Raw genomic sequence first — 27,359 nt, forward strand, 5'->3', positions numbered from 1 at the left:
TCTGCAGTCCTTTATTGTTTAATTAACCACATTATAAGGTACTTAAACAACTATCAAATTTGCTTAATCTTCAGTTTGTCAGGAACAATCATTTGTATCCTCATTATTAGATCACACACTTCAGACTTTTTTTTTATAGGTGTTTTTGCATGCGACAGTTATAAGATGCTGCTTCATGCAGCCCTTTTTTTACATTTATATAAATCAAGTCTCCTCCCTGCTGTCTTTTGCTCCGCTTTGAAATCAAAGTGCTGAGAGTGAAAGAAAAAAAAAAAACCTTAAATTTTACAAGTGAATAATTTTTGGGCCACTTAAACATTCTTCACATTTTACAAATGGTCCTTGAAGCCCCCATGTCCCCATTAGATGGGGGAATCTAATTACAAATATCTGATTTGAAGGGGGAATGAGTTAACCTTTGCTGAAATGCCACAGCACAACCATCTGTGAATGGCAAGGAGGAGGAACCCGGGCCTCAGGCATTTCCACAGCGACACACAGAGTGATGGACAGCTGGCCCACCTCAGAGGAACACTGTGCACGAGCCTCAGTTTTCTCACACTATCGTGAGAGAGCTGCTTTTCTGATTTGAATGTAAAATATGCTCCATTTCCATATCCATGCAGCGATTGTGTCGCCAAATCTCCAAAGTCCCACTGGCTTACATTTGTTTTCAAATTTAATTGGACAAGAATACAGCATGTACATTGATTCCCTCTCTACACAGCTTACCTGACAATCCCCAGCAGGTTTTGGGGAGTTGCGTGTCTGTGTTTTAGACGCACGTGGCGCGAGAGCTGACATGTTGTTGCAGTTGACTGTGGAGGTTGTTCAGCTTGTGTTCTCTGAATAATCGATCTGCCGGAAAAGTAAAAAAAGAAAAGTACTTTGCTAAATGTCAGAACACATGAAATCAATATCTACTTGTTCTGTTGTATAATCGGGCCCTTTTCCCTTGAGTTGCAGAGGCCGACCTCTAATGTAATGGAACGACTTCCTGATGCATATCGCATGTGATATTTTGTACATGGGAAATACATTGTTCTGCATGCAAGACGGGTCACACATGACGACGCTTTGATACTCCTTCAGTACTGTATGGCTGCAGTGTTATTGTGTTAGCTTTAGGTTGGGCACCAATTGTTCAAGCAAGGTTTCTTTGTCCCTGCATTCCTGCTGTAATTTGTTTATTGTTCATTAATCTTATTTTGTTGAGTCCCTCCTGAACTCTCACCTTTTATCTGTTCTTCCTGTGCACACATAGTATAATGTGTTCTTTCCCTAAAGATGTTGGTATTTCCACCCACTTCATTGCTTTTTTCATCCCCTCTCTTTGCTGTCACTCCTCTCTCCAGCTCTCTGTTTGTTTCTGCCTTTACACTTTATTCTTCTCCTCTCTCCTCCAGTCTCACGCTTTCAGGTTGCAGGATGAGTCGTGACAGCTCTCCAGTGTTGAGCTGGGGCCAACAACCCCAAAGCAGAAGCGAATATTATGCAATACTACACACATGAATCACACAGTGTAGTTCTTTTATTATAGCGCTGATACCATCTTCTGTTTGTTTGCAAGATATGTAGATTATTATTAATTTTTGTAGGAGTAAATCTGAGATTTTATTCAGTTTTGTGTGTGTATCGGAAAAAAAACCACAACAATCGAGTGCTTCAGTTCTTTCCTGTTGTTTTCATCTTTAACCTTTTAATAGCTAATCTCTTCTCCGAGTTGTTACCTAACCTGTCTACCTTGCCTCCTATACATGGGCCCACACATCCACAAAGAGGTGCTTTTCTGCATTTATTTTCCAACAAGCCGATTCCTTGACACGCAGCATTCCTCTACCCTGTTGACGAGTGGCTGTCGTGGCTGAAGGTGCAGGCTTACAGAGGCTGTGAGGTGGTTTGACTTTTGGCAGAAGTTGAGAAGCTGCTGACGTGTGTGTTGGGCAGGATGTGTGTAAGAAGCAGTGCTGGATCCTGTTTTTCAGACCGCAGCAACTGGAGCTCAGCCACAGCTATGGCTTTTAATGCAGCACACACACACACACACACACACACACACACACACGGACACACACACACACCAAGTGTGCTGAACCCAGTCTCGACTCGCAACATCCTGGCCAAGTGCACACAAAAGCCACGCTTGAAATGCACACATGAAGTCCGTCTCACACACACATAAAGATTGTTAGGAAGTCAGATATGATCTCTGAATGGCATTAGCGTGGATAAATTGTGAACTTGTGCTGATTTATCTTCCTATTGTCGTCGTGGAGTATAGGTTTGAGGTCTGGGTGAGACATTTGCTCTTATTGATTACTGTTCTGTGTCAATGCAGCTTCTATCGAGAGCCTGAAGCCACTTGTGTAAGAACCGAGGAATGCATTAAACCAGCAATGACATCCTGAATAGCAAGTTTCTTGAAACAAACATGCCTTCCCCTGAGTTTCCCCTGGATGCTCATGATGGCACACAGACTGCATGTTATACAAATGCGCACATGCGTGCAGGGAAAAATGGGATGGCATTTGTTGCGAGGTTTGAAATTTCACGGTTCACTGGCACGCAGGCAGACACTGGAGACAGTCAGAGGGTGTGCTTAGAGTAGCAAAAACAAAAAACAAACTGACAGGGCAACAGCAGCCCTCGCGTTGTTATGGTGGAGAAGGGCTATAATAGAGACGAGCACACATTACTCAAGGAAAGAAAAGTGGAGCAGAAGATTTACTGGGGGGAAATGAGAGGAATTACTCCTGTCAACACTTTGCTCACGTAACTATAAACATTCAAGGTTTTTCTGTGTTCTCCTGTGCGTCTGCACACTGTACATGTGCAGGCTTGTCCCTGTCTGAATGGAGTGGTAAGAGGATCAATAGGTTTAGCTGACTGGATACAACGGGCACACCTATTACACAGGGTCAGGACATCCCACTGACAGGAGAAAGAAGGAGGGACCGCGAGTGGAAGAGGGAGAGACTCACTCAACAACAAGACGGAGAGAAAAGGAGACACAGAGACATTTGTTTCTGTTTTTTTTTTGTTTTTTGTTTTTTTTTTTAACTCTCCTTCTTGACTTCCCACTCTGGGAGGTTGTGAAAAGGGCAGAACACAGAGGGAGACACAAAATGAGAGAGACAAAAGGCGCGGAGAGGATGGAAGTGAATGTGAGAGTGTGAGTGACTCTGTGTGTAACATGCTCTGTCATGCTGGTGTGACTACCGCTGCCTCTCCAACCGGCGTCGCTGGCTGTCAGGAAAAGGAATGTTTTCCGGAAAAATGAGTCTCTGAACCGGTTCATCATGTGGATGTGGGACAGTAATTTCCAAACCTTTGCCGGAAGAATCCCACGGAAAAAAGAACAGTGGCCGGAGAGAGTGGCTGGTGCCGCTGGGTGGCCGCCTGTGTGCTCGCGTTGCTGAGACTCTCTCACTGACGAACTGAGTTCACACTGGGCTTCAAGTTCATGTTTCTCCATATTATTTCCTATTTAGATTTTTGTATTTCTTCAGGAACTCAATGGATTTCGTGGTGCTATGTAGGGAAATCTTTTTGCCTTTGCATTTTTTGTAACAGTGCCCTGGGATCAAAAACGAGAGGCTGGAAGTTCAGAAAGGGGCTCTTTCCTGGAGGACTGTTGTGAATGTTTGCATCACGTCAGAGGACTTTACTATGGAGCTGTACGTTTTGTGCTGGGGCCTTCAAATGCTCTGGGGCAGTATCTGTAGATAGATAACCCGATAACGGGGTGATACACGAAGGGGAATCACTCCTGACACGGCTTTGGCATGAAGCCTGGACATTGTCCAGGTGTTCCCACTAATCCGCCCATGATGCACCTCAGTCATTTTCCTTTCAGGAGACATTCCTGGATATGGTGAGTAATGCTGCTTTTTATAGCTTTATTTCTAATGCTGTGTGTTCATTCAAAATACGAATACAAACTGTGAATAGGCACACATGTCTTTGCACACTTGTTTTTTTCATTAGAAAATATCTCCCCAAATCTCCCTCCAAAGCCCCCTCAGAGGCTCGCCCAGCCCAGTGTCAGTTTTTTTCCAAGCTTGGGCTCAGGTCCATTCAGGGGAATTTATTGTTAAATGGGCCAGACATTTCCTGTCATTTTCCCCTCACACTAAACGCTTCAGTTGATCCATAAACTCAAGTCAGACATGGTGAACACACTGAGGTCTGTAATGGCCAGACTGCTTTTCACGGGCTGGAAAAAAATATGCTGATGAAAGTGCTGTGTTGTCGGGTTGTCCCGCTGTTTTGTTATGATTGGTCATACTTAGGCTGGGTATCTTATGGGAATAGCTGTCTCCCTGCTATGTTATAAACTGGGAGGGGCTCTGAGCAGCGTGTGATGTCGTCAGAGTGGGCTTGAACAATGTTTATATTTCCAACCATGCTTTTCCAGTGGTTTTAGCTTTTATTGCTAATAACGCTTAAGAGAGTTCAGTCAAATGTCTTGTTTGGAGTATTACAGCTGTTTATAAGACACTTTTCTTTAGCATTTCCTTTTCTAAGTGGTGTGACACTTCGTGTGCACAAAACACATGCGTCACTTTACAAAAAGTCTCTCATGTTGTTGTTTTTTCAGTCATAACCACATTTTGCCCTCTCTGCTTTCTCTGAACTGTAATTCTGTGGAAAGTTGAGTGCAGCCATGTGCAAGATTTGATCACATCTTCCTGCTTCTCTCATGCAAAGGCTGCAGGATGTGCATAGATGGTCCACATGTCTGCCGTCAATGCATTCTGTTTTCAATCATCTGTCCATCAGTCGATATAGTTACTCATGTTGGAGAAGATAGTGTGCACGTCATTTATTTAGTTTTTGAGAATTGCAAACACATTTTATACTTTGAACTTATGGCGTAGACATTAGTCACATTTCTATAGCTACTATTTCGTAATTTTGACTGAAAATTTGATTAAGAGATCCGATAGTCTTGTTTACATTAACGTAGAACAAATCAGTGTCTCGGCGGATCAGTCCCATAATGATATTCAGTGTTCATGACATGCACACATGATCCCACATTTAACTTTTCTCTGGAACCCTCCAGTCCTTTCAGCTAGAATAATCAAACTTGTTATATTTCTTTGGAAACTGCAACAGCTTCTCTGTTTAGAAGACGATCATGCAGAGACAAGCACGGAGCCATTCACATCAGTAGGCCTTTCATCCATGTAAAAATCTTCAAATATGTTTTTAAAGCACTCTTTCCTCCCGAACTGGCCATTTCTGTTTTACCACAATTTCCATCAGAATATGAACATGAAGTGTCACACGATAACGTTGGGCAACAGACGTGCAAACGAAGCTCTGACAGAGGGAAACGTGGTTACATGGACTGTTAATAGACTGTAAACAGGGTTACATTACCTCCTCCAGTCCTAATGTGATATCATTTGGCTAGTGCTAATCCAATAAAAAGTGTTTACATGATGCTGTATTAATCAGATCAGTAAGATACTTATGACATGCAACACAGTAATCGCAGTTTCTGAGAAAGAAATGTCAAAGAAATGCTTCATATATCATTAAATATGTTGAAACAGATGCCAGACTTATTCATGTGCAGACACACATGCACACAGGAACGTGGGCTGGCCTTTTGATCAGGGAACAGATTACAAAATAAACATATTTCAGTAATCCGGAGGATTCTATCAACAGAGAGCAAAGCATTTTTTTCCTCTTCATACACACTTACGGTATTGCCATGCATACACTGTTGGAGTGTGTAAGCTCGGCATCGGCTTCACTCACGTCGGAGTGAGCTGCAAAGATGAGTGGGTCTTTTGGCATGATGGTCACTCGTTTTATCAGTACGTCTCAAGAAATACATTCAAGCAGCTTTGGTTTTTGCAATGCAACACTTATGCATGACTCACACTCGCCTAAATCACTGTGTTGATGCTGTCAAATTGAAATTTAGAATCCCCGAAAAATCAATTAAAACCATCAGAAGAATTGTAAGGAGCCATTTTTTTGCCGTTAGCATGTGCAGCCATTTATGAGGTCTTTATGTATTACTGTAATTCCTTCAATAACTCAGATGTCATTTGCCGCCTGTTGGAACTTAATATGTTGCCAGATTGGATGACTGCAGCAAATGTGAAGAGAGTTGGGACAACCATTCTGGAATGTCAGAGTCGAGCATTTAATGGGAGACGAGCCTGTCGGATTGCATTTAAACCTGGGGCAGGATTGGCTGTCTCTTTCTCCCACGTCCAGGGATTTCTCAGTTCACATTCATGCCATTTTGGAGGCCATGGAACCCGGTGGTGTACACTTCTGTTCCACATGATTGTATTGTTTATCTTTAATCTGTATTGATGACATTGCTGCCTCTCTGCTTATATATTATGAATGCAGACACTCTGGGGAGCTGTGGAGTGCATTTTTTTTTTTGTCCTGCGGGTCTGTATGTGTAGGGTGTTGCCTTCAGCCCCATAATGAATAAACTTGAGATGTGTGATTGTCTAAACTTCATTAAACACTAACCAGGAAGGAAATTAAAAGTATGTGTAGTAATCCAATTAGGTAAATTCAGTGCCTCGGAGAGCAGTTGGAGAGAGAGCAGACGAGACTATATTTAGAAGAAAAATTGGATATGTGTTGCTTGGTGGCTTTTCTCTCCCTCTCGTCACTAAATTTTGCAGAGTGTAAATAGATGATCAGGGCCAATCCATTCAGACATCTTCTATAAAGGTCTATCAAACTTCTGGTTGCTGGAGCAGACTCCAGCCGATGATGGGTAACGGCAGGGTGCACCTTTTGAAAGGTTAATGGTTCATCACGAGGCCAACACAGAGAGACAAACAACCACTCACACACTTTAATTTACACATTCAGGCCATTCTAGAGTCACTAATTAACCTTAAACACACAATCTTGAACTGTGGGAGTAAACTGGAGAAAACCCACACACTAACAGGGAGAACAGGCAGACTTTCAGTACGACAACATAAAAATTATATCGAGTCTTCTCTTTTATGATACGTCTTCTTTAGTCAGAAGATGTCTCTATACACGTCTTCTTTGTTTCATTGGATTCCACGAATGGCTTCTCCAGGGTTATTTGTGTCAGTAAGATAACAAAGCACAAGGTGTTATCCTTTTTTGAGGATTCCTCCCTCTTCCTGTTGTCATCGATTCTACTTCTGCCGGGTCTGTCGCAGTCAAACTTTAGATTGCCTTCCATCATTTCAAGTTGCTTTGTTGGGATTGTGGCAGAGAAATCAGGATTGGGCTTTTTGGAGACGACAGAGACCTGCTGTCAGTTCTGAGGAGGCAAAGTCATCAGTCACTGGGGTCCCAGAGAAACCTGTGTGTGTGTGTGTGTGTGTGTGTGTGTGTGTGTGTGTGTGTGTGTGTGTGTGTGTGTGTGTGTGTGTGTGTGTGTGTGTGTGTGTGTGTGTGTGTGTGTGTGTGTGTTACATTCAGAGCCACTGCTGAGCTGCAGCATTAATCTTTGCCAACCTGCTGTGCGGGGTGATGCTGATGTACTCTGCCTTATTAAGGGGTCTCCCCAGTCACTCCCCCTGAAGAGGCCACACAGTCTAACACTCCTTCACACTTTGTTTTTTTTTTTTTCCTCCACATTCTCTCACAGAAACCTGTTTCGAGAGCGAATTAAATGATTCTTCTTTCTCAACTTATGTTGCTCATGAAATTCTTGAAGGATAAAACGTGTGGAAACTACCTAAACGGTTAATAAGAGTTTAGTTTTAAGTCTGTATTGTATATTGAGATATTTTAGCACAGTGTTTTAAGATTGTGGACAAAAATGTGTCTTCTTTGTCTTACTATGAATAACTACATTTTAACAGGAATTCCGTTTTGCAGTTTTTAATCTAGAATCTTTGAATTTATAGATCTTCTCACACTTTTGATTCATTCAAAACAGAAACATATTTGTTGCATCAGTGCGGTCCGTATGAGGAAGTGTGAATGCTGCTAACAAGTGGACCGTGTACATTTGAAAAGTAGTTCCTGGTACGCTTTGAAACTCATGCTATGAGCTGAAAGTCTGAATGAATTGTGAAACACAGGACTTGATGGACTTCAGAGGCGATGTGCGTTGTGCAGTTTGCACTATATTTATGAGCGTTGCATTGTTGACTATTTAGCTCATCAGCTGTCTGACATGTGTTTTGTTTACATATTTTAGTCCAATATTATATTGTTATATATAAACGGATCCAAGCCAGAGTAATATTACATACAACCACTTTCAATAATAATAGTTTAAAGGCTGAAAATTAATTGAATAACATATCCCCCATTTAGCTCCTAAAAATGACTGTGTTGTATTTGGTGCTATATAAATAAAGTTGAATCCAGAGTACACCCTGGACAGAACATCATTTCCATGAGATCATTGCTTGGTGTTTTTGTAGATTACACATGTTATATCCCACTTTTATTTTTTTAACGCATAGGTCTGCATGAAAACATAGAAACTGAAATGAGCAATGAGATTGAGGTAACAAGATTTGATTCATAAACCTTGCCCCAAAAATTGGGTATTGTAATTATGTTTGGTTGAATGAATGCTACACAGCTACTAAATATTAATAGACACAGACATTTTGAACTATTTTAACTACTACTACTACTAATAATAATAAAAAATAACTAAACAACAATAATAATGCCAATGACTACCTAATGAGTCCTATTTTCAACAGAGCATAAATGATGTGACATGGACCCCACCCAAACAGGGATTACTTCAGTTTCAGTTCCTGTGAAAGTCAGGCCTGCATTGTATGTGTGGTTTTAGGAATTAACTAGATGCCTTTGTGTCTCAGCTTTTCCATGAGTCAGTGCAGTGTTAAATTGAGTTTGGAGTTCCACGAAGCATGGCCGACATGTTCGTACCGATATGTCTGAGGATCTCAGTTTAATCTGTACCCGGGGTGGCACTCTGTGACAAATACTCCACTGTTTCACCTCCTCTCCCTCTTGAAAGAAAGTCATTTAGCCCATCTTTTGACTTGCTAAATGATCAGTTGATTATTTTACACCTTTTTCCTCCCAGGGACATCTTGCTGTTAGTGTGTTTGGCAGAGCACGCACAATGACTCAGTCAGTACTGGCAGTCCTCAGGTTGGTCTTCTTCCACTTGCTTCGTCGTGCAATTTATCTTTCACACATTGCTGCTCTCGGATTCCTCTTGTGTTGGCACTTACTTACACTTGATCCCCCTTTCCCCTTTCTTGCTTCCTCCTATGTGTTATGCAGGAACACTTCATGTGTTACATGAAACACACCACTTGAGATGCAGTGCAGCGTCAGGCCTGTCAAAACTCATCGCTGCATCTCGCAGCCAAAAACCACGACGATCAAGCCAATACATTTCAACTGTGTTAGAATAATTTAACAGCTAACAATTTTTTATTTGCCCCGACAAATAAGTGAATCAACTATTTTGCATATTTGTCTTTTCATCTGAGTGAGTCAACGACGAACTGCTTTGAACTTTTACAAGTAATTGAATAGTTGCAACATGTCAGATTTGTAGTTGTACTCATCGAGTGATGAGCGATATCTCATGCTGCTTTTAATGCCCTGGTCTTTTCTGTATGTTGCTCACAATGTGACGCATGTTTGTTTTTCCTATGATCGTGATCTTAGTTGTTTTTACACGAAGGCGAATGACATAGACACCAAATGGGCTTCATACAGCACCACTGGCTACAAGCACAGCAGATTTCACAGCATTCTTGCATATCTTTTTCATCAATTACATATGGAATGAAAACAAGGCCCTCAGTTCCGCACAAAGACCTTGCGGCAGTTTTACATCATATCCATTTTAAATATCCATTTCAGTGTTCTTCATTTCAGCCTTTGCTGTCTGTCACTGATGTCCACGCAGCAGCTGCTGTACGGGGTATTCAATCTTGTGTTCATCTCCGCAACAGAAGCAAGAAGATGGACAGATCAATAAGAATGGAGCACGGCAGCCAGACATATTAGAGGCAGGGGATAGCTGCAGGTGCTTTTTTGTGAGCTCCTCATAAATCAAAAATAGAAATGTTACAAGCTTTAGCTGTGGATAAGGGAGTCTGGACCGCCTGAGCAATGGCAGATTTTTTAATAGTTGTTTGTGCAAGTTAAATGAAATTTAAAGAAGGAAATTAATGTTATGTATTTTAGATTTGATTGTGTATTCAGCTGCCCAGCTTCCTGACCTAGAAAGTTCTTAATAGCTATGACATGTCATTTTTCATTTCCTCATACTTCGTATTTAATTGTATTTTTAAGTAGTATTTGCTTGAGCTAACAATTCATGACTTTCACTTTAAACCGTCGCTTTTTGAGACAGTTTGCCACATGGCCCTGAGAGTCACCTCTCAATGAGAAAATCCTCAGATGTAATGTCAGTTGGGCTGTTCTTTGTATAATTTGCATGTTCTGTCTGGCCTATGTACTGAATCCTCTCCGGAGCATCACAACCCTGACTTGGTTGAAGGATGAAAGTTAGAATATAGAGTAATACATTCACTCTGCAGCATTCTACAACGCTCTACATAGATTCACACAAGGTGTCCCAGACATTGATACATTTATGTACATTTAATAAATATTAAAATGAAAGAAAAAAGTATAACAAGAGCACCGTGCAATAAAATAGTCAAAGTGCTGTATAAAATATTGCACCTTCTGTCTTTGATTGTTTTTTCATTTGCACATGACTTCACTGCGTTGAAAGACTTCACTTTGAGACGTTTTTTTTCCAGACGGGCAGAATATATGACTCTTTTTAATGGTATTAGAAGACATGACATCTTGTTTACTCACCAATCTCTTATCTGGTCAGTACGATAACAAGGTTTTATTAAATTTTTCGAGCTTTTCTCCCTCTCCCCATCATCACGTTGCTTTCCATTAATGTTATTAGCTATTTGGTTGCAGCCTTACTGACCACCGTGTGAACTTGAATCCAGGTATCAGTACTGACGTTAAAATACGAAGACATTAGGAAATATCATTACAGCCCAGCTGTTAACGTCACACTGTGACCCAAACAAAACCTGTTCTTTTGCCAACAGATTGTATCGCACCCCGGCCCTTTCCTGAATGAACAAAAGACGCTTTCTTATAGCATTTTGTCGTATACTCAGACCACAGCGAAAAGAAATGACTCCCGTTGTACTCTAACAAAAAGATGTGGGGAATAAGGTTGCAAGCAAAACATTGCTGGAAATACTGGGGCAATGCAGGTTTTTGTGACACGACTCACTTTCTGGAGGTTGGAGACTTATGGGGGGTTTCAGCTGGCTTTAATTTCTTGCCTGCAACATAGCCAGTAAACCCCCTTCTTTAGGTTCCGATTTCAATCCTGTGATGACTCGTCCAAGTAAATGACACTCATTCTTTGCAGGTTTTCGCACACTCTTGCATACTCGGTCAGCTGTTTTTAGTTCAGCCACTTCCCTTGTGGTCGGCATTACAGACGTATGACGTGGATCATCACAGATGTTCTGGGAATTACTTCTTATGAGTAGAAAAACGTGCTTGTGACGACGTGCGTCTCAGGAGGGAATTGCTTGTGACGACAGTGGCGATTAGGATTTCCACAGTGACGACAGCATTTATGAGGAGGCATAGAGACGGATTAGGAGGGCTCAGATTTGGAGAGGGAGTCCCCACACACACACACACGCACACGCACACGCACACACACACACACACACACACACACACACACACACACACACACACACACACACTGGATTTTTGAAACGTAAATATAACAGACTTGTGCATTTTTTTAGTTTAGTCCACGCTTTTTACCATCCGCTGATATCTTGCAAGATTACAAATGTTTTTTAGTGCTTCCTCAGAGGAAACTCCCACTTGCACAAGCTCAACTTCTCATCCATCCGGTTAAACAGACTCTCATATAGCACCGTGTAGAATAACACACTCTCCGCAAGATAGGAATGAGCAGGAACAATGACAGCACAATTTGTGACAACGCTGAATACCTGTTCTTATTATCCATTTAATTTGGTACACAGAGCCAGGACAGACCCCCTTTTGTTTACTGGGCCATGAGTGTTTTTTGTCTCTCTCTTCCACCAGCTTGCAGATCCTGTTCCAGGTCCTAACAAATGTGCTTTGATTATGTTGTGGTCAGAGGAACTGAGTTGCTCTGCGCTGAAGCAAATGTTGGTGTCATCTGCCTCCATGAAAACTATCTTCAATAATTAATTACATTAGCAGAGTTTTTTTTTTGTTTGTTTGTTTGTTTCAAAAGCAGAAAAAAGGACTCCCATTGAACAAGTATTAAGTGTATTTTTTCTGGCTGCTTCTGTGAATTTGAAACATGTTTTGATCACATCTTCAACACAAAGTATACCAAGTGGAAACAATTATATATTCTTTAATTTACTCTGCTGACGACATACCCTTCATTAATGACCAGCTGTAGTTTGTCTGCACTCCTCAACACTTGCCTGTTTACCACTTCTCAGTCTGTGTTACCCAGATTAATGATGCCCAATCCCCCAGGTATGTACAGCGTTACTACCAGCCCTAATGCGAGACTACGGTGCACTGCAGTGTATATTTTTCAAAAAGCTACAACTGATTTCTGATCAACTTATTAAACAGCATATTGGTTTACCAAAAGTGAGCTCCAGTTAGTATTTTCTTTGTAGATCAGGGTGTCAAATATGAAAACGGCTGGCCATGATCAGGAGTTGACTTTGCAAAGTGTAAGAATAGCAAACACATTTATTAATAAATTTGACAGCAGTTGTTAATTTCTTTCCATTGGCAGCTGCACAGCTTCAGTAAGAGAGGAAGACAAAACACACTACGAAAAGCTGCGATGCCAGATGTGCAATAATTATCTCATTTTTTCAATGAGGTGGCCCTCTGTGCAATGTGTGTTAAATAATCCTAAAATAGGGTGAATGCATTATAATTTTACTATTTTGTGAGCGTGTACTCTGACAGTTTTTTTATTTATATATTTTTTTAAACCCTGAAGGCATCTGATCCTATGTATCATGTTTCCAGCCGATCACGATTAGTTGAATGAGACATATGTGTGTAGTTTGTTTCAGAACAATGAGTAAGATTAGTTGAATGGTCAGCTGCGCCAACGCCATCAGGTGCTCCGTCTATATTTGACTGTTGAGCAACGGACGGCTTATTGTTTTGTTCATGACTGATTTACAGTTCCTATCATTGTGTTGGCAATAAAGCCATACAGTGAGGGTGAGTTTATGAAATCATACAGCCTGAAAGTTGGAGAAATCTTTTCTTTAAAGAAGCAAATTGAATTTTCCTCTCTGAAGAGAAACATTTCTGATTAAATTTTCATTTCTAAAGAAACAGTTGTTTAAATTCTGTATCACGTACAAAAAATGTTAACGCTTTCAGGATGTAAAGCTAAATACTTTTGAGTTAGATTTAAAATGAGTTACAATATTTTTGGGCATATTTAGGCTCACATACCAGCAATATCCAAACAAAGTGATGCAGTGACAAGCCACTAGTGTTGTGCATGTGTAATAATGAAAATGCAATGACGAAAATTATCAAAAATCTGTAGAGTTTGTAGATTTAGAATTTGTTCTGAGAGCTGCAGTTTTTGATGGTCTTTTCCTCTGGATTGGACCTTGAAAACAACAGCTTTGAGTGACAGGACTGCGGTTAGATAACCACATCACACAGTAGGAAAACATTTTAGGCATGCTTCATTTTCACGCATTTTACTGAGCACAAAGCAGCTTTTCAACATAAGTCTGATCCGGCCGTTCATTTCTTTGAAGTTGAAGTTCTTTTCATGAAAGGGGAGGTGTACTTATCAAGCCGCATGTATAATTAAGATGGCCACTGTGACGCCAGTGTTTATTCTGTGTGTTTTGAGGAACAGCTTAACCTGGATTACCTGGAGTCCCACGAAAGGAATCCTTTGGCGCACACTGACAGGGCATCCCCTACACATAAACATGTGGCCTCAGCTCTCTTACACTCTCAAACGGCGTGGTGATGTCATCAGGGTTTTAATGAGGGATTACTCTGACATCACGAGGACCTCTGCCAAGCTAAACCTATTAGCTGCACCATGTGCTTGAAGTGCACTGGAGCTCTATGTGCCCAAGTATGTGACATCCAAGATCCTGCTGAGCACAGCTGTACAGACCATGAGTGCATGCGTCCAGCAACCGTCCATCCATCCATCCATTTTGCCATTAATGTGAGCATCGAAGAGCCACCTCAAAACAAAATTCAGGAATGCATTTCATTCAGCTGTCGCAAGCATAACATGGGTTGGCAAACTTTATAGACAAAACTACTTTTCAGATTAATTGTAACACTGTGATCACGTTCGGCTTATACAAGCACAGCCCACTTAGTCTGGGTTTCTTTCTTTTGTTTGTGGTGATTATAAAACTGAAATCCAGGCTGATGCTGTTTGGTAAACAGGAGCTTTTATTGGTGTTTGAGCCACTAGTCCAGTGACTTTGTATGCACACCACAGCTGATCCAAAACAAAATGATTGACTTTATTGGTTTATGTTCAAACGTGTCAGTCATATTTTGGACCCTAAGAGACATATTGTTAATGTTGTCTTCAACATCATCATTGCATCATGACACTACATCACTGCAGGCTTTGTTGGTGATTGATATCGTCAGTAAATAAAAAAATTTCGAGATATTATATGCAATTGTTAAAATGTACATCCTGGAATTTGTTTTGGCTAAATTGTTAAAAGAAAGCTCAATGGAGAAATTCATAAGTCATAAAGAGTTTCTGCCATTGAGCTGAGACAGTATTTACATGGCAAAAAGTAAAATCTTTCCAACTATGTTTAATTGGTTTCAAGTCAAAACACTTTATTGAAAAAAAGAAGACTCAAAAAGACAATTCTCATTTGTTCCAGTGGAAGATTTCTTGATCTGTTACAAGTAAAAGTGACCAAAACAATGATTTTTTTTTTCTCAGTCTACTGTTAATAGGGCTTTTTTCCATTGTGTCTGTCCTTTTATGATGGCCTGTGACGCGTGCGTCCTTATCCTTTCAGAGCTGAATGCAGCATTATATTACTTTCTTTCTGAAGATCACAGCATTTTTTTCTTGTCCGTGGTTCCTTTAAAATCCGAATTGCACCATAAAAATACATTGCAACAACATCGCATTCAGCACCTCTAAGGTGAATTATGTATGTACTGTTTTCAGGCCGACGCATCTACATTGCTACATTAATGTTTTCTGCACATTTCCGATGTGGATGTGACTCGGAGAACTCTGCTGGCACAAATGTTTCTCTGCCTCTGAGAAAGATTTCTTCATGCTGCTCCTTGTACATGGCTCTTGCATTCATACGGTCCAAGTATCACCTCAGCCTGAGCACATCACGACACAGCCTATCCCTCCCTCCCTCCCTCTCCCTCTCCCTCTCCCTCCCCCCCCCCCCCCCCCTCTCTCTCTCTCTCTCTCTCTCTCTCTCTCTCTCATACACACACTCTGGCAGAGTATGCAGCAAAATGCATACGCACACTTGCAGTACACACCATGTCTGGGTCTTTTGGTCTTATCCTCAGTGATCACGTTTCTCCAGATTGTTTTGTTTTGTGGTGGGGGTCGCTTCCTTTTCTCCTTCGTGCCCTGGTCAGTTTACGAGACAAACAATGGCTGGGCCACTTTAAATCCTCTCTGCAGCCTGTGAGTCAGGCAGTCGTATAAATAGAGCTCAGGTAAATCATGCATGGCTGCTGTGAAGTATCAAGTGTCTGCTGTTGGTCATAATGATGATAATAATATAACTGAAATCTACAATAGACCATATTAAAATTGTAAAAGCAGAATTGTTGACTCCTGATTGAATGCTACTATTGATCATAAGGTTTTCTACTGATTAATATCGACCAACAGACGGAGCCTGGCAGAAACATTCAATACTCAATCGATCGATCTTGACATATTTAATGCAGATTGGTACAATTCAAAGCACTTCAAAAAAATTTACAAATATAAAACAAAGGTGGTTAAGAAAGCAGTCCCTACAAATCAATAATGTAAAAAGGCATATAAGAGACATTTAGCACTGAAACTGGATAAATACAACTGATAAAATGAAGAAATACAGAATCGCATGGTGTGTATTGAAAAATGAATCAATAAAACTAACAAAACAACCTAAAATACTACACCTTATATTATAGGAGCAATTGTTCGATTTGGAATATATTCAGTCAGAAATGTGTGACACTGCTAATCCTTGCAGGTTTATACACAGTTGAATCAATTCTGAATAAAACATTCAGCACATGTGAGGTGGTTGAAGCAGGTTTTATATGCTCTCTCTTTTGCATACTTGCTGATGCTCTTGACAGGCTGTAGTTGACCAATTGCTGTTTTGATAATCCAGTTATAAAGCACTGCCTTAGTGGAGTTAATACCTACTTCCTTGTTTAATCCACTGTCAAATGCTGCACTTGCGTGTTTGACGCGACCATCTGATGGGGGGTGTATTAACATTTTATTTGCCATTTTAATTTTCTCATTACACAATCTGCTGCAGTGCCCTTAGCAACTGCCGTCTGATTGGCTGCGAGGGCCTACCTGTCCTGCTCGCCATGGCAACCACATGATAAACATGAATCCAGCAGGGGACTGTGAAGGCAGGCAGGACGAGCGAGTCGAGCTGAGGTGAAGGAATTGCTCCTTGAGACACATAACAGCTGCTTTTTTTTTCCTTTTTCCGAAGCAGCACGACTACCTTGAGAGCTGTTTGTTTTTTGGTTGTTGTTTTTTTATGCTAATGCAGAGCCTTGTGAATCTGAATTGCCGTCACATTATTCTCTTTTAATCACATTACCTGTGCTGATTTACATACTCGGAAACTAATGTCCAATCATTGCAACAGCACCGGGTTTTCAGCGGCGCTGCGGTTGCGATGGCTTTGAGCCGCCTCAGGTGGCTTCAAGACACAGTTGTGGTTTATTATTCACAGGGTTGTATTTTGCTTTCTGACAGCACTCGGTCAGCTCTCGTGGAGGTGCTTTCTTGATTGACAAAGCAGCTAAACCCGACAGATGGATGCAGAGCAAAGCCCCTCTTCTGCTGTCACTCTCGGTTTTCATCTCCTCACACAGCTTTGCAGCAGGGGGTCACCTGCATAAGCCCCATGCCCTTCCTGTGTCTCCTAATACCCAGCAGTTCAACTTGAGCGTCATCCTGAGACGACTGTAACTGCTTTCATCTGCCTCAATAAGATTATTTCACTCATCTGCTTGTCTCTGTATTATCACACCAGTAAAGAAAGCTGATGTATCAGGATCCAGGGAGAACAGCACTGTTGCGCTGACCCGAATTATAAGATTAAGTAAGATAAACTTAATTGATCCAACAGCAGAGGAATTTGTGTCACAGATCCATTATTTACGGGATAGTGAATTAACAACAAAATAAAATAATATATTAAAAAAAAAAAAAAAAAATGTCTATAGATATATCTGTACATGTACAGTGTATACTACTAGAGGGACCAGTGCTGTGTCTCATATCCTGTAAACACTAAATACTACTCCTACAAGTTATGGATGTTTATTCCTCGAATGAAATTTCAGGATGGACTTAAAATACTCTATTGCCTTTAGCAAGTGAAACGTCTCTAAATGTTTGAATGCACATGTCCCACTGTTCAATGTTTCATTACTTTTTGCACAAATGTCTGTTTTCGAACAAGGGACATTCATAACAGGTGTGGATTCATTAATCAACTTAATACATTTCCTGGTTCAATTACAATTGGAATTTTTTACAGCCCTCCTCCCGTTTACTTTTCAACATCATGAGACCAAGATGACACCTAACAATTGATTAACAGTACCTCGCCATAGTGAGGCTTTGAACAGGATGTTATCGGACGGAAGTGGCCACGGAGCTTAGAGTGTCACAGAGTATCATCAGCTGGTTGAAACAGAGAGACAGACCAGTCAAAGCTTTATAGACACGAAGTAAGAAACAGTCAATGCAGAGATTTACACACAGGTGTAATGTTCGAGGACTCTGACCCTGGGCTCGGAATAGTTTTTTTACTGAGGCATGTACGCACACTGTTGAAATAATCCAGCTGACTGACAGTAATTGAATGAATAAATTGCTATGAATCTTGTTCAGTCAGAAATCATTTAATTCTTACACTATTTTCCACGTGGTTGTAAGCTGATTTTGTTTTTGTCTTGTTGTGTTTGTTTAATTTCAGGTCTGCGTCTATAATTACCCCCCAGATTTCTGGCTTTGTTTGTTGTCTTGCTTAACATGGAGTCAAGATGAGCGCTGACCTTAAACCTTTCCTCTTTGGGGCAAAAATCAATTACCTCGCTTTCTTGTAGTTTAACTTGTAAAGGAGTTCTGAGAATTCTCATGAATTTACCTGCACTTACTCAGCGGGTATAAGGGGCTCTGGTCATTCACTAACTCTGATATATAGAGCTGGGTGTCATCGGCATAATTGTGATAGGAGATGTTGTAATGTTCCATGATCGGAGCCAGAGGAAGCATGTAGATGTTTAATGAAAGAGGCCCAAGGATATAACCTTGAGGAAACCCACAAGTGATTTTCATACGTTCAGATTCATAATTACCGATTTCCACAGAATAGAATTTTGCCAACAAGACTGAAACCAACTTGTACGCATATGTTGGTTTCAAATGTGTCGGATCCTGTAACACTGAAAGTGAAACTTTAGATGTGTCACTCCTCACGTAATTGTCACTTCACACATAAGGGATGTTTCAGTGCTGTAGTTTAGCCAGAGTGAAAAATATTCAAGGCATCTTTTATACGAACCTGCAATTATTGATTACTGATGCATCTAGAGTACTCAGTTTTTTTAAAAGAGGGTTGATAACTGCTGTCTTTAGAGCTTTTGAAAAAAATGCCTGTCAGAAGGGAGCCGTCGACTATCTGTAGTACATCTGGAGCTAAATAGTTAAAACATCTTTGAAAAAACTTTGTGGGCAGAGTGTTAAGGCTGAGGTGCTATACAATGTCAGTTTGAGCTGCACAGTCTACACGGTGAAAAGGTGTAAGAATAGACAGAATATTTGCGTGTGGAGGCGCAGGTGTTACAGTCATTATGCCTGAGGTGGACTCACTGACCCACAAGCTGCATCAGACGACAGTTGTGGAGGGACTGATGCTGAGGAATTGGTCTGTCCACAACACTAAACAAAGTACATTATTATTGTGTTTAGTAATGATCTCAGAGAAAAAAGATTGTCTGGCCCGTTTAAAGTTATATAATTGAAGTATTTCTTTTGAAATGTAATTTTGAAAAACGTTTTAGCTTTTACCAGTATATCAGTCCTCCATGGGGCTGCTATGGTATTGATAATGTTTATAATTTAGAGCTGCATTTATCTACAAAGTCATTGTGTACATTTTGGCTTTAGTCTAAGGTTTCTTTTTTTTTGTTGTTGTTGTTGTTTTGTTTTTTAGAATACTTACTTCGTTTTAATAAAAATGTTTGTATACCTGACAAAGAAGATTAGTCACAAGGGACAACAACTCACAGATGTCATGCAACAATTGCAAAATAACTGGCTTTTTAAATTCTTAACCAAATAAATACTTGTTCTTTCCCCAGTCCGGCAATCATTTTGTCATCAGATGTTCTCAAAATTCTCTTTACAAGAGAAGTGCAGAAGCTGGATAAGAAACCAGACCTTGGCAAAGGTTTGAGAGGGATTCAAAATGACAATTACTAGACTATTTTGCATAACACATCAGAATTTTTAAACATTTTTAAAATTAAAATGCTATGTTTGCAACGGTTTATGACCCACGCCACTTTGAAATCTTCTTTCCATTTTTGAGTTCACGATACGCTGCAGCGAAACGAGAAAGCAGCTTTACAGTATGTATTGCATGACGTGGTGTCATCCAAAAGAAGCAAAATCTACCTTTAGGGACAAGCTGAAAAAGAAAAGCCTCACTATTTGTTCACATCACCTGTCAACAATATCTTCTGACTTCCATTGCTTAAAGTAAACAAAATGAAGTGAATACATTTATTTATCATGCCATGTGGAAATAGATAGATAGATTTCTCTTCCACTTTATTCACTTCATATCACATTTTACTGCACTTAAAGCTCTTGATCCCTCTGTCTCTGTCTCACTTCCACTTTGTCTGGATATGTTGTCGGTAAGCCCCAAATGAGGTCAGTGACCCCGTCCGTCACAAACTCTTTAAAGCCCGCCTTGTCTTTCTGGCTCAAAGCCAGTTAGTTAGTTCAATGTTATAGTGTTATATACACGTTTGTACTGTAAAGCCTGCAGTCCCTCTGACCTGCACATTTTAATCACAGATACCACATTCAGCTTCTTTTCAGGTTTTCTCGGTGTTTTCAGGAGATATATTTCTCATCAGGCTGTCTTTTAGTCATATTGACAAGTCAATTCAAAAATATGATTAGCAGCATTTCTTTCTTTTTTTTTTTTTTTAAAACAGTGACGTACTTTAGCCCGTCTAATACTCATCAGTTACTTTAATGGGCGATGCGGCTTGTATGTGCATGTCTCAGTGTTCAGATATAGAGATTCTGGTTTTCTGATTGGTAGCCTCTGGGACAATGAGTGACGACAGCCATGCCGTCTCCTGGAGCTCTGTAACAGCACGCCGCTGCAGCTGGCAGTGTGTGGCCGACTCGGTTCGGCGCACTTCTGCTTCTGTTACAGGTTGTGTGTTATGTGAATGAAGTGAAGGTGTGTGTGGCGTGGGTGGTGATAATCAATGCATGTTGAATCTGGTGTGTATGTGTTTCAACAGTTGCCTGCACTATTACAGCACTTCTGTGTGGCACTGGTGAGCTGTTCAGTGTGAACACAGAAGCCTGTTGTGTCTGTCATTGCATCTGCGACTTTGACAGGCGCCCTGTCCACCCAGGAGCTGTTGTCACATGCTGGCTGCTTCTGTCAGAGCCGAACAGAAGCTGCAATTCCACAGAGACTGTGTGTGTGTGTGTGTGTGTGTGTGTGTGTGTGTGTGTGTGTGTGTGTGTGTGTGTGTGTGTGTGTGTGTGTGTGTGTGTGTGTGTGTGTGTGTGTGTGTGTGTGTGTGTGAACACTAGCGTCACATTCTCTAGCGTCACAAGGACTTTGCAGTGAAAGTAGTTTTGGCTTGTGGGGGTGTGCTGCCCCCTAGTGACAAAACATTTCCAGTTCCATGATTGGAGTCGGTAGGGGTGTCTTCACTTTAACCCTAGAAAATGTTGTGAAGTATTTTAGTTACACTGGATGGTATAAACTTTTATTGCCATAAAAAAAGTTCAGTATGTCTTTGATAAAACGAATCAAATTTAATGGTCTGATTTCTTTTGGTTTTTTTTGCTTATTTCTGACCGGGTGAGAGATTACAAATGTGAGTTAATGAGGGCGCTGGTTAGAATCCCTCTGTTGATGGTTCACTACTGTAGGTGATTTCCAACTGCTCCCCAGGCACCCACTGGTAAGTAAATACACATTACAGTGGAACTTTCTGTGTACTGTTGGTGCCAGTTATAAACCATCTAATTGCTGAGGGTTGCTCCATAAAGGCCATCCGGTGTCAAACCAGAACAATTATGCTGATAATCACCCTCCCGGTCCAATGGCTTGTCAGTGTCGAGCCCTCCGTGGTGACCCCCAGAAGTGAGCATCCAGAAGACAAATAAACGCTCAGCAAAATGTTATAAAGTATTCATAGCAGTTGTAATGTTTTACTTCTATCATTTTTTTATTAAATCAAGCCAACTGAGATGATTGTAAAATTTAAAAATTACAGAGGAGTGGAATTATTCATTTAATTCATTTAATGCAACCACTATTGCTCAAAGAAAAGTTGACCAGGAAAACCAAGAATTCAAAGAATGGACAGAAAACTGCACCTCTATTTTACCCAAAACGCAGCACAAAGCCAATGTGTTTAATTTGTACAGAGAGAATTTATTTGTTTTCATTGTGGGAGAACTGGACCACCCAGCCAGCCAAGTGCTCACGATCTCTATTGTTATCTTTTGTTTCGTAGACGTCTCAGGTGATGATCATTCACAGAACCAAATAGGTCCCCAAAATTGTGAAATGAAGACTGCATCCTCCTGAAAAATGAGGTGTTGTCCTTCCTCTCCTGGCTGTTGACTGTGGTGGTGGTGGAACTGTGTGGAGATACTTTATAAGTCCTCCTCTGGAACAACTACTTCAACCTCGCCCTAAAACTTGGCCTGGCAGAGCGCCTCTGTCTCAATGTTGTAAATTCTTGTTCAAGACCTACGGTCTCAACCTTCCTGCATGGCTGAGGAGTGGTCATGCAGCCTAGAATTATTCTGGCTACAAGATATATCGAGTCCTTGTTGAAAGTAGTTGAACTTTTAAAATTACAGTATTTAGGCCCAAGTGTCTTCAGCCACGTTCACGTTTTTGGGCCAGCTCTGGAGCTGCCGATCTCATTAGGAGCTCAGAGTATTTCTCCTGGGCAACACCCAACGCTGCAACAAAGCAGTGATACAGGTTGGCCAGAATATTTTCTGGTGTCCCACGGTGAGGGTTCCGCCCCTTCGGTGAGGCAACGTTGGCCTTGACCTGAGGAAACAACAACCTCCAACACTTTCCCAGTGATTTTTCATCCAGAAGATCATCACTGAGCTCATCTGCCCGGCTATGTGTCCATCTGCTGAGGCCTCCAACTCATCAGCTGTAATCAATCTTATGTGATCGAAGATGATCGTCTCTAAGTCCCCTGCTGTAATCAGAGGGACGTCCAAATCGCTGCGAAGCATTCCAAGCATTTCTGCACTTTTTCACTTTCTCTATTTCTGTAAGCTGTGCAATTTGTTTCAGTTTGTGGGGTAGAATTGTGGAACAGAAAGGGAAGTACTGCTATAGAGCACTTTGGAAAGAAGTATAGGAGGATCATTTTAAGAGGGTATGTAGATGGGGGGGTTAAGTTTAGCGGTGGCATATTTATTTTGGTTAACTATTAATTATGATAATTTTTTTATAAGCACTACGAGAGATAAGGACAAGGTGAGAGGGTAATGTAGTTTTCTCAATGAATATGTGTATTATGAGAAGGGAGTATGAACGTATAAGTATTTACTTCTTCCTGCTCCTTTGTGAACATTGTTTTTTGTTTTATTAAGCATATTTTTCTACTCACTGTTTATGTAAGAAATAGAATATACCAAAGAATACGCTAAAAAACTAATTCAATTCAATATGTTGTAAGTATTAATATATCGCCCAGCTCTAGTTTTGCTTCAGCTTCTTCATTAACCTCTTCAGCATTACAGTTTAGACAGTTTCACTTGCATTTTCTTCAGATAATTTTCGAGTATCTTATCATGTTCCGGACCACTGACCTTTTGACAATCATAAAGTATGGGTCTGTGAGAAATTAGGTATAGAGTTTTGAGAACCCCTGGCTTCGTGTTTGGGGCAGCAAATGAATCCCGCTGAGGGCCGCTTCAGGACACGTGGACCAAGCAAACATGCCCGTCACAATCTGCTGTGGCAACCCCAGAAGGAAGCAGCCAATTTAATTGTGTCTATTTGATATGCCACATTTATGACAGAATTACCTGATTGTAATTATCTTAGCTCCTCTAGCAACACCATCTCATTAGGCTCTATTTCTTTTTCAGTGAGATAGCGTGTGAGTCGAGAGTATGGCCCACTGTTTATACTGTTAATGTTCAATTGATTACATTCTGTTGTGCAAATGTTGTACTTGAATTAACAGGCCAAAAAAATGCAGGACACTGCCGTGGAAATATTTTATTGATATACCAAACGATAAAAGAAAAACCAAATTGTTTAAAGTAATGTTTTTGGATTTACAAGATATAAACCAGACCTTGGCATCGTGTAGCCCGGGGGCCAAATGTGACCCTTTACCTCTTGGACCACTTGCAATATTAGTTTAGTCTGGCAGCTTGGCTAACAGACCCAGCAATTGTTATCTCACAGAATTAGTCTTTCACAGTGGATATAAAAGATGATTGGTTAAAAAGATATAGTATTTACTTATTTACTGAGAAAGACTGAGAAAATCTGATGCAGTGCAACAGTGGCTCATAAAAACTGCAAACAAAAATTGCCTTTTTATCAAGAGATGGTTCTTGTCAAGCAAAAGTCATGTCAACTCATGTCACAGCCCCCAATAGTAGGGCACATTTGTCATGTGGTCCTTTGGGAAAATTAGTTGCCCAACCTCGTGCGATACTATCAGAGTGATAAAAATAACATTACGTTGTAAATGGCTAATCACAATTATTTGACATGCTGACAGCTTTTGCCGTCTATAGTCCTTCTTGGTGGTTATCTGAGGGAAAAGCTAAATTAGTTTGCTTTCTCTCACTCTCTCTCGCTCTCTCTCGCTCTCTCTGCACTTTGCTCCACCCTTCTAACCCTCTCTTCACCACAGTAATTCTCCATATTTTTCTATCACGCCCACAGTGAGCCCCCTCCTCTCCTGCACACCTTTCCTTGCATCCCCTCCTACCGAGAGAGCGTCACCAAGCTTGTCCGTCGGTCTTATCTCCCTTTCGCTCCCTCCACGTCTGTCTGGCACAAGTGCATGTTCATCAGTGGTTGACAACATTCGTCAGAATGAGTTTGCCCGTGAACTCAGATTATCTTTCTCTGGAGAAGATAGCACGATACCGACATGCCTGCTCCAATGGCTCGCCCTACGCCACCAACAAGCCCATCGACATCAAACCTCGTGGCAGAAGAGGGTATGGCTCAACTCCGAAACTGAAACAGTCTGTGTAATGGTTTGCTGGTGCAGGGACTGGACCTCCATTTTTGCTTTTTCTTTTTTTTGTCTGCGGTGATGATAGTTTTCATGTAAAACACTATTTTATGTCATTTGCATTCATCAGCTTCTACTTTTTAGTTGTTTTTTTTCTCTACAGTTGATGTCGGATTTTTGCCTGTGTGTGACAAGATCATAGGCTGTGTGACGAATGAATGGCAGTAAGGCTTTTGCTTTGTGTTTGTGTGTGCTAATAGTAATGTGAATGTGCTTGACCATATGTGTTTGTATTAGTGTACACAAAGTGTGTGTTCTGTCTTATCAGAACATTAGCGGATGACCCCCACCCTCCATGTAGCACAAACCTGGAACTTGAGCAGCAGAGTGTTGTGTAAACGCTTGTTGCTTGGTGGCTGGTCGTATTGTCAGAGCTCTGTAAAAGCTGCAGCTTTGCCGTCCGCTACGCTGGAAACCTACGGTGGCCTGGAGTTTGTGTAACTGTGTGTATATGCGTGTATCTGGATGTATGTTTGTGTCTCCTTCTGTTCCGGAATTGGGGTGGTCGTGAGGGTGGTGGGGTGTTGGTGTTGGGGGGGTTGCTATTTTTCTTTTACAAAACATAGTTAAGTGCAGGGTAAATCATAAATAAGCAGGTTCCATCAAGTCATCATCTGAAGCATGGTGGATGGGTCCGTTGGCGAACTGGAGCAAAGTGTGAGCTAATCATCAGACTACTCTCTGTCCATTAGAGCTCACGCAGAAATTTCCAGGCCTTGTTAGGCCCATTTTCCCGCCGCATTTGTCTGACTAACATGTATAGCGCGACCCCTGTCAAAACTAAGTGTGCTATCATCTCGTGTACATCCATTTTCTCTCTTTCTCTTATTGTGTGCACGGACTGAATTTCCGCCGTGGATGTGTGTGCCTCTGTAGTATTTAAGTACAAAGCAAGAGTAATGGCTGCGGGCGTTTGTAGACATATAGATATGGATGAGGGGCCCTGTCGATACTGTGGACCAGCCATCTGTGCTTCACTGCCTGCTTGTTAGTTAAGTGCTATTTATATCAGCATTTACTGGGTATGTTTGTCTGCACCGTGGACTGAATGTGCTGCGTGGTTCTTTTATTTAAAAAAAAGAAAAAAAAAGGGAAATCAATAATTTTGTCAATTAGTGAGGCCACCCAATCCATGTCCGTGGATTTATGACAAGAATCATATTCATGTTCTGACACTAGGTGGCAGTGGTGTACCTCAGTTGCACGCGACTGCACGGATTAAATTGTTTTACAATCTCATTAAGAGGTGTTTATTGGATAGGGCTTTATGTGACTTGATATATTGACATAATGGAATTAATGCTGCTGCAGTCTTTTTAACCACAGAGTGAAGTTTTGTGGATTTACAAGTTCGGCTGCCATTCAGATGATGTTCTCCCTGGCTGACAACCAAACTCACAAAACAGACCAGATTCTTCTGTCAAAGTAGACTGATAACACACATCATCGCCTGTCTTCCTGCCACAACACTATTATATTCCCACGCCCACAGACCCTGAGTTGTATAAATCACTACAGAGTGACGTAAATGAAAATGCTATCAATGTTATTGGAACTATTTTTTGTTCATTCTTCATCAAGGTGTACCATTCATTAACAAGAGTTTTCCGAGCAGTTGAATCCCATACACAGAAAACCAAAACTGGTGTGACAAAAACTTCTTGTCAAAGCCTTGACTATTTTGTGTATTTCATTTAATTGTATGTAGAAATGCTCTCTAAATTTGGGCAACACACACACACACACATGCACACGCACGCACACGCACACGCACACGCACACGCACACACACACACTTGCTTGTGGCAAATATAAGCCTCCCTCAATTATTATCAGCGTTGCAGGTTGTTTTATGACACAGTCGTGCAGCACATGATATACACCAAATAGTCAAACATTTTGACACACCTTCTCATTCAGTGTTTTTTTTACATTGTAGATTCTCCCTGACGGCATCAAAACTATGAATGAACACATCTGGAATTATGTAGCTGACAAAAAAGTGGGAAATAACTCAAACACATGTTTTATATTTGCGATTCCTCAAAATAGTCACTCTTTGCTTTGTTGAGAATCTAAAGTAAATAGTCAAGAACATAAAGAGGAAAAAACATGGAATGAGAAGGTGTATTCAAACTTTTGGCTGGCGGTGTATACTGTATATATACTTTTATATAAGCTGTGTTCTTTATTCACAAGACAGGAACAATAATAGTAATAACCCCCCCCCCCCCCCCCCAAATTCTTCCTTTCACTGAAAATGAAGTGATCTTAACACGATTACTAAATGGGGAATGTGGTCAGGTGATTTGGGTTTGGACAAGCTTTGTTTAATCTCATTACCGTGTCATCTCTTTTTTTTTTATTTGTGGTACTTTGGGTTTCCCCGTGGACGAGAGACGTGTGGTTTTTCCACTTTTCTAAAGGAAACTGCTCTCTTTTGTTGTTCTTCCCTTGACCACGTGGAATGTGCAGACTATGGTAATAGGATTAGTTTCACCATTTTGATCAAG

General features: G+C 40.9%; 1 protein-coding gene across 2 annotated transcripts in view; it reads left to right on the top strand.

Moving 5' to 3' along the window:
- The window catches only part of pde4d (phosphodiesterase 4D, cAMP-specific), a 188,103-nt gene that overhangs the window by 123,389 nt on the left and 37,355 nt on the right, over nt 1-27,359 (top strand). Inside the window, exon 1 of one of the 2 annotated variants that reach the window (XM_080467073.1) lies at nt 2,937-3,874. The exons of the other annotated variant lie outside the window; for it this stretch is intronic. Coding sequence (XP_080323199.1) covers nt 3,786-3,874 — 89 coding nt within the window. The 5' untranslated portion in view covers nt 2,937-3,785. Of the gene's footprint in view, nt 1-2,936; nt 3,875-27,359 lie in introns of those variants that run through there. 2 annotated transcript variants of the gene reach the window in all.

Source organism: Lipophrys pholis (assembly GCF_963383615.2).
Source record: "Lipophrys pholis genome assembly, chromosome: 7".
Classification (NCBI taxonomy): Eukaryota; Metazoa; Chordata; class Actinopteri; order Blenniiformes; family Blenniidae; genus Lipophrys; species Lipophrys pholis.